Here is a 7,255-nt window from a genome sequence, read left to right as displayed (position 1 = left end):
GGTTAGTAATTTACCATTTAATTTCCTTTAATTTTAATTTTAAATTTTAACTTTTTACAATAATTACTAACTTCTTTTTTTTCCTAGCAAAACTGGCATTGGGAAACATCCGCACACAGACGTGTGAAGACGGCCTTCAAGGAGAAGGTCAAATTCCACCTCAACAACACCGTTTCCGACTGGAAGCGGAAGTGGGAGGTCGACGGCGACAAGGCCAAGCCGGCGCCTATGTCCAATACCGTCTGGCGGGGCCTTGTCCAGTACTGGTTGGATCCGCACAACCAGACTACGGCCGCCAAGTGTTCCGGATCTAGGTAAGTCGTAGTTAATTTCAATAATATTTACATTTTTTTTCCTTATAATAGATTCTAATCAAAATATTTTTCAGGAACGCTACTGACGATACGGGAAATCGGAAGAACGTCCCGCACACTTCTGGCCAGATTCCTTTTGCCGGAAGACGGCTTATGATGGTAAGTAAATTAAAATCATTAGTTTTTTTTTCCAAATAATTAACTCTAATTTCTTGATACTAATTAATTTTTTCATTTTCTTTTGTAGGTCGAAGATAACGGAGGAGAACTTCCTCCGATGACGAAGGTTTTCGCCGAGACGCATAATGCGTAACGGCGAATTCACGGATCCTCGGGCGGAGGAGATCTACAACGCCGCCTGTGCGGCGATCGAGGAGCGACAGACGCAGCTGACGCAGCAGGCGCGTCAAACGTCTCCCGGAGGTAGCTCGGTCCAGTCGACCCCGGCGCTGACGGTGGCGGAGATGGACCAGATCTTCGAAGAGGTAATTAATTTTAATTACTATTTTTAATTAATTTAACTTTAGTTTTAAATTATATTTCTAACCATAATATTTTTAAATGTTTGTAAGTTGCCCCAAAGAAAAAGGGGCGGGTATTAGGGATGAGGTCCATCCGTGATACCCCGAGAGCTACGGCGACTGGTCACGTCCGGGTCCCGGATCCGGTTATCCGCCAGGAGATCGATCAGATGCGGACCCGGTACGAGACGAGGATCGACCAGCTCTACGGTCTCTTCGAGACATGGGAGCCGACAATCCGGTACTCATGGCGCAGTTGGACAAGCTGCGGGCTGATGGGGTTGTCGGATCGTCTGCCGCCGGGTCATCCACTAGGACTCAACCGCCGATGCAGACGGACGAGGAGATGTTCCGATATCTCGGGGTTGAGCTTCCTAGAGCCAGAGATCAGGTGTCGGCGGAACCATCAAACCGAATACCCGGCAAGGAACACGTCCAGGACGATAGGGAGGAGGCCGGTGACGGGATCGACGGGATCGATTTAGATTTAGATTTAGATCTGTAGGGTTTTTTTTGTAAATTACAATTAATTTTAATTTCAAATTTTCATAAATTTTAAATTGTAAATTATTATTTTTATTTAAATTTTAATTCGAATTAATTTTTTTTTTTAATTTTCAATTATATTAAACGTCGTATAATCGTCGTAATCGATTTATTCAAACCGTCGTACATTCGTCGTACATATTACGACGAATTTACGACTACAATGTACGACGAGAAATACGACGATTATACGTCCGAGAGTTACGACGATTTTACGACGAAATGAAGAAATACTTTACGATTGATTTACGACGATTTATGCGTCGTACATTTTACGACGATCTTACGTCGACCATTAACGACCACTTAACGACGGTCTAGGCAAAAACCAAGTCGACGCAATTCGATGTAAACTCGTCGTAAACTGTACGACGCATTTACGACGATTTTGTTTGCCTCGATGTTACGACGAAACAAAACCGTCGTATATTATACGACGATTTTACGACGATTTGTCTATTACGATAATGACTTTACGACGATTTCGAAATCGTCGGTAGTCCGTCGTAATGGCCCTATTACGACGAATTAACGACCATTTCGGCCGTTGTAAAATGATGTTTTCTTGTAGTGATACTATTACTAATGGTGTAACAAATTGCAGGAAACTAATATTCTAGATCCCGGAACATCAAAGATTCAAAGTTTATGATCTTTTGAAATCAACTTAACTTCTGTTATCAAGTGTGTGGCAGTCTCCTAGTTCAACTGATGCTACTTAGATCTATTCGAAGTGTATGCTATTTAAGTCTCAAGTGTTTTGGTCTTAACGAAAAAGTGTATGGACTTCGGCTTAAAATTATTTGATTAACCAAAACTAAAATAAAATTAGCCCTTTTTAGTTGATATACCAAATCATTCAATATAATAGGAATAGGAGTAGTTTTTTTTTTTTGTATAATAAGTAGATGTTCCTGATTTTGATTTGTATGTCGGCATACGTCTATTTTCACAAAGAAAATGTTGAACGTATCGAAATGATAACAGTAAAAGCAGTAATGCACAATATTAACAGATGATTATATCAGAATCAAATATTACGGTTACAGTTAATTTGCTTCATTCACAAGCCTGTATTTAGAATTCTGTGCCCAACCACTCCACTACGTTTGTGTGTAGAGCTGATCAATACAAACAACAAAAAGAGCTCAAAAATCGTATTTTGATTGGTGACATACGAAATAATGGTGTGATTATAATTTTTTTATGCGAAAAAATAACATTACAAAAAGTGATACAAATGACAACAGTATAAATAATTTTTTTATGAAATAATAATAGATTATAAATTTTTATTCTTATAAAATGAAACATAAATTCTCATTCATAACATTGTAGTACTATAGTCCAAAGTAATTAAAAATATTATTAAGAAACATAAAAACTATTTAAAGAATATTGAAAATGGGTATTTGGGTCACAATAGTGAATTAGGCACATGATCGATCAAAGCTTTTGGTATTATACTTTTATTCAAGATGTAAGAAACCAAGCCCATCAGGCCCAGTAAAGAAGATCACTAGGGTTTATGAGGAAGAAGAGTAAGGAGGCGACGAAGAAACTGATCGAGACGAAGAAACTGATCTAGAAGACGAAAGAAAAAGAGAAAGAGAAAATGGACGCGAGTATGATGGCTGGACTTGAAGGTCTTCCTGAGGAAGACAAAGCGAAAATGGCCTCCATGATCGATCAGCTTCAGCTACGTGATAGGTTCGTTTTCTAAATCTGTTCTTTTTTTTTTTTCCATTTGATTTTTTTTTTTTTTTTTAAATTTGGGAATGCCGTAAAATTTCAAATTTTTTTGGTTTTATTTGGAAGATCCAGGGAAATTTATATCTTTTATCACATGTAATTTGGATGTATTGAAATGTTTTAACCTCGACACGATTTTCGATTAGCATCGAGCTTGAATCGTTTGTGTCTTTGAACTTTTACTGGGATTAGACGTTACTGTACATTTATAAGTATTCAAGGAGCAGTCTTTGATCGTTAAATTTCAATGCCAATTTGAGGTACCTGTGATTTGGGATAAATGTCACACTCTTTTTAGATTTGTAGAGCAAATTTGAATCAAAGTAAGGGTCTTTACTGGTTTTGTAAGGGATTTGCATCGTTAATATATTTGCGTTCTTAAGCTTTATTGGTCAGAATTTGAACTGAATCAGTGAGTTTCTCTAAATAGTTTTGATTTGTTTAGAACCAAAGAGTGAACTGTGTTCTCAAGAAACACTTTAAGCTGAAACTGTTTTGTTTCATTTTGTTTGTTTGTTTCCTGCTCTTATCAAAACTTAGAAAGCTTCATATAATTGTTATTTCACAACCAGCACTTGAACCTGTTGCTTGTTGTTTGATATTGAAGCTGAGAACAAAAAGATCTCCTTTAAACCAGTGCAGCCAATTAATGCTGCATCTGGACGTTAAGGGAACAACAAGTTATGCATTGTCTAGAATCTGATCTGTCTTGATTGGTTTCCTATTTTTCTAAAGATTTTATGTCTTGAAAATGGAGTTCTAGACTGTAATTTTCTGGTTTTCTTGGAAATTTTCAGCTTGAGAATGTACAATTCGCTGGTGGAGAGGTGTTTTGTGGACTGTGTCGATACATTCACACGCAAAACTCTGCAGAAACAAGAGGAGACTTGTGTTATGCGGTGTGCTGAGAAGTTCCTCAAGCACACAATGCGTGTTGGTTTGCGGTTTGCCGAGCTCAATCAGAACGCACCAACTCAAGACTGAAAAGTTTGGTTTTTGGTCCGGTTTATGAGTTCGAAACCCAGAATAAACCGGTTGTTAGTTGGTTCAGACAACTCTGATACTGTTCTTTGTACTGATACTCCTGTATTTTGAAATTAAATTACTATGTTGTCTAAATCCGATTTTGATATTGAAATGATTTGTATTTCACTAAGTGGTCTATGGAAAAAAATCATATAATATCGTTATTCTAGTAATGTTGACATTTTCATTATTCGCTGAAACTTTTTCGAAATCCATCGGCTGTAAACCGGGAATTTATTGGTAATAAAAACCGATGTCCTTCAAAACCCATCGAAACCGCTTCGATTACCGGTACGAACACTAAATTCATTGGTAATAAAAACACGATGTATTGGTGGAATGAAAACCGATGTAAACCGGGAATTAGTTCGGTCCACAGAAAAAGGTCAAAAACCGGAAGTCTCGTAACTCCTTCCACACCAGTTCCGATCAGAGAAATCTTGAATTCTCCGACCACAAAGGCACAAACTTATGCCTTTTAACTCTGTTTTCGTCATAGGATCTTAGAGAACCAAAAGCTTTGAGTGTGGCTGGGAAGAAGAAGAAGAAGAAGAAGAAGAAGAAGAAGAAAACAGCGAAATCGATTCGAAGTTATTGTTGTCGTAGCCAGGAGGAAGAGGGATGGGAGATGTCTGGACATGGATCATTTCATTCTTAATCCTTATCACTCTTATCGGATTCATCGTTTATCAGGTTCGATCCGATTTCTACTTTGAACAAAGAAACCGTTAAAAAATTATACTTTGGTTCCATCGAATCTCTTTGCCTACTGTATTAGTATAAACTCTGCTTAGGCTTATTCGATTGAGAGAAGAAGTTTCTTTTTATAGGGGTTCGTGTTCTTGCAACATAAAATCGTTTGTAAGAATTGGTTTTCAGTTTTGAAAATGTGATAAATGGAGTAACTTTAGGGTTTGCTCGTGCTTTGATAAAATGTGCTCTGGTTAGGTAAAAATAGATTTCTAATCTTATAGTGAATGTAGATCATGTTTGGAGAAATTTGGATTGACAAGAAACCGGATTTCTTATGTGTTTACACCTCAATGAAGTAGTACAAGACATACTTTATCTGAATCCATGCTCTTGTTAAGAAAGCAACAACTTATCCCTATCCATGGAAATTTTAATAGATTTCTTTGTAACTCAATTTTAAAAAGGAAACGTTTTTCTTCTTCTTTTCTTGCAGCTTATTTGCTTAGCTGATCTCGAGTTTGATTACATCAACCCTTACGACTCTGCATCAAGAATAAACTTTGTGGTATTACCAGAGTTCATTCTTCAAGGAGCTCTATGTTTATTCTACCTCGTAACTGGTCACTGGTTCATGGCACTGCTCTGTGTCCCTTATCTCTACTACAATTTCCAACTGTGAGTCTCTTGTTTCAAATCAGACTCTCAGAAGCAATGGTTAAACATCCAGTGTAAAAGCTGATTCTTATATCATTCTTTCTATGTTAGTTACTCGAAAAAACAGCATTTGATAGACGTCACAGAGATTTTCAACTTGCTTGATTGGGAGAAGAAGAAACGACTCTTCAAGCTCGCTTACATAATCCTCACTCTCTTCCTCACCATTTTCTGGTAAATAAATCTCTTTCAATGTCTTTTGCTCAATCCTGAAATCAGATTAAAAACAGTTTAAAACTTATGTTGTACACTTCTGTTTAAAGGTTAATCTATTCAACACTGGATGATTACGAGGACTGAAGGCGATAGGCAACGCACCGTTTGAATGATCAAACCCTCTCTTGCTAAAAGGTTTATTGTATCTTAATTACAGTGGATGTTGTTAGGGTTTGTGGCATTTAGAGATTTGTGTAATCTTCAGAAACAGATTTATAGTCTGTAGAGAACGTTCTCTTGATCTTGTGGTGTGATGCAGTTAAGTGTGTTAACACCAGAGCTATTAATGTTTTTAGTTATCAAAAATTGGAACCCTCTAATTTGTTCAGCGGTTTTAGTCCTTTTGTAGGGTTTAAGTACTTTTAAAAGTTGACAAATTCTTCAATTGTCTTGTCGTTCAATTCATTATCGTGGTAAGTTGTTTCTCTAGAATTTTGAAATCTTTGAATTAACACTCTGGATCGCAGTTTGTATGAAATCCAAAGGTTAATTTCTCTAGATTTCGATTCTCTTCCTCTACGTCAAACTTTTCCGTGATTTTGTAAGTTTGGTCTTTCCTTTTTGCTCGTTGGATTCTGAATCTGTCGACGTTGGTTTCTTTTACCTAGAAATTAATTTCCTCAAGCCCTAAATAATGTAATCTCTCGATCACATCCTTCTCCATTCTCCTTCTTCTTCCTCCTTTTTCTTTGTGAGGTCTAATTTTGGTTATACGTTGTTTTTTTCTTCTTCTGAATTTCGTGTGAATAAATTGCAATGGACGTAATTATCGAATACCATGGATAATTTTGAAAGATTTGGATAATTTTGAAAGATTTCTGAAAAATTCAGTGACTTATCATGTTTCGTAAATTGGATTAAAGACAGTGTAAATCGAAAATCAAGGTTAAGCCTTCTTTGCTCGTATGATCATCTTTTGATGAGGTTGTGAGTTTTTGAGCTGAAAAGACTAGTGTTCGATACTGTCAAATCCCAAATTAACCGAGCTTTGAGTTGATTCTAATATCTAGATTTTGCTACAATTCAAGTGTCAGTTCTGAATCGATAAACATTTATGTTAATTGCAGGTTTTGTTGATTATCAAGAATCTTGGTTCCTGAATCTTGAATGCTCTCTGGTTGAATCAATGGTTAATTCCATCAAAGGAATCTTCGTCTCCTGATAGAATCTTGTTAATACTCTAATGAATCGCATCTTTTATCTTCAGTTTTTTTATTTACGTTTCTTGTTTCTTTCTTCGTGCAGTGATGTTCCCATGGCACAGTTCATTGCACATTTGAACAATTCGTCGCCTTCTTCACAGAGATTCATAATCCAAATACTGAAACTAGACACTATTTGTATGTTTGTGAAGCCACAAGCTGAGCAGATTATCCGCAGCGAGGTCTCCAAGTTCAGAGACCAACTTTCTTTCGCAAAGCCCGCTTGATCTCTTGTTTTTTCTTTCCCCTTTTTTGTTTACTTGATGTTGAT

The 7,255-nt window shown here is 36.7% G+C and overlaps 3 protein-coding genes across 5 annotated transcripts; all 3 read left to right on the top strand.

The window, feature by feature from the left end:
* Positions 1-2,924: 2,924 nt before the first annotated feature.
* On the top strand, positions 2,925-4,285 carry LOC18009667 (mitochondrial import inner membrane translocase subunit TIM9). Its single transcript, XM_006391749.2, has 2 exons — positions 2,925-3,091; positions 3,931-4,285. The coding sequence occupies exons 1-2, from the start codon at positions 2,997-2,999 to the stop codon at positions 4,115-4,117; spliced, it is 282 nt and encodes a 93-aa protein (XP_006391811.1). The 5' UTR covers positions 2,925-2,996; the 3' UTR covers positions 4,118-4,285.
* Positions 4,286-4,575: 290 nt separating this feature from the next.
* On the top strand, positions 4,576-7,070 carry LOC18009498 (protein cornichon homolog 3). 3 transcript variants are annotated; one of them, XR_002900819.1, is made up of 6 exons: positions 4,576-4,852; positions 5,346-5,527; positions 5,618-5,740; positions 5,830-5,917; positions 6,850-6,911; positions 7,028-7,070. XR_002900819.1 is itself a non-coding variant. In XM_006391748.2 (4 exons), exons 1-4 carry the CDS (start codon positions 4,781-4,783, stop codon positions 5,864-5,866), a joined length of 414 nt encoding a protein of 137 aa, XP_006391810.1. In that variant the 5' UTR covers positions 4,576-4,780; the 3' UTR covers positions 5,867-6,183. The 3 variants fall into 3 exon arrangements, 1 of the variants encoding a protein (XP_006391810.1); XR_002900818.1 differs by having other exon boundaries at positions 6,850-7,061; XM_006391748.2 differs by lacking the exons at positions 6,850-6,911; positions 7,028-7,070 and having other exon boundaries at positions 5,830-6,183.
* On the top strand, positions 6,902-7,212 carry LOC18009497 (general transcription and DNA repair factor IIH subunit TFB5). The gene is made up of 2 exons (XM_024159830.1): positions 6,902-6,942; positions 7,027-7,212. The coding sequence occupies exons 1-2, from the start codon at positions 6,909-6,911 to the stop codon at positions 7,209-7,211; spliced, it is 219 nt and encodes a 72-aa protein (XP_024015598.1). The 5' UTR covers positions 6,902-6,908; the 3' UTR covers position 7,212.
* The last annotated feature ends 43 nt before the right edge of the window (positions 7,213-7,255 follow it).

Source organism: Eutrema salsugineum, unplaced genomic scaffold (genome assembly GCF_000478725.1).
Source record: "Eutrema salsugineum unplaced genomic scaffold, Eutsalg1_0 scaffold_8, whole genome shotgun sequence".
NCBI lineage: Eukaryota > Viridiplantae > Streptophyta > Magnoliopsida > Brassicales > Brassicaceae > Eutrema > Eutrema salsugineum.
This window is presented reverse-complemented; position numbering and strand designations above follow the sequence as displayed.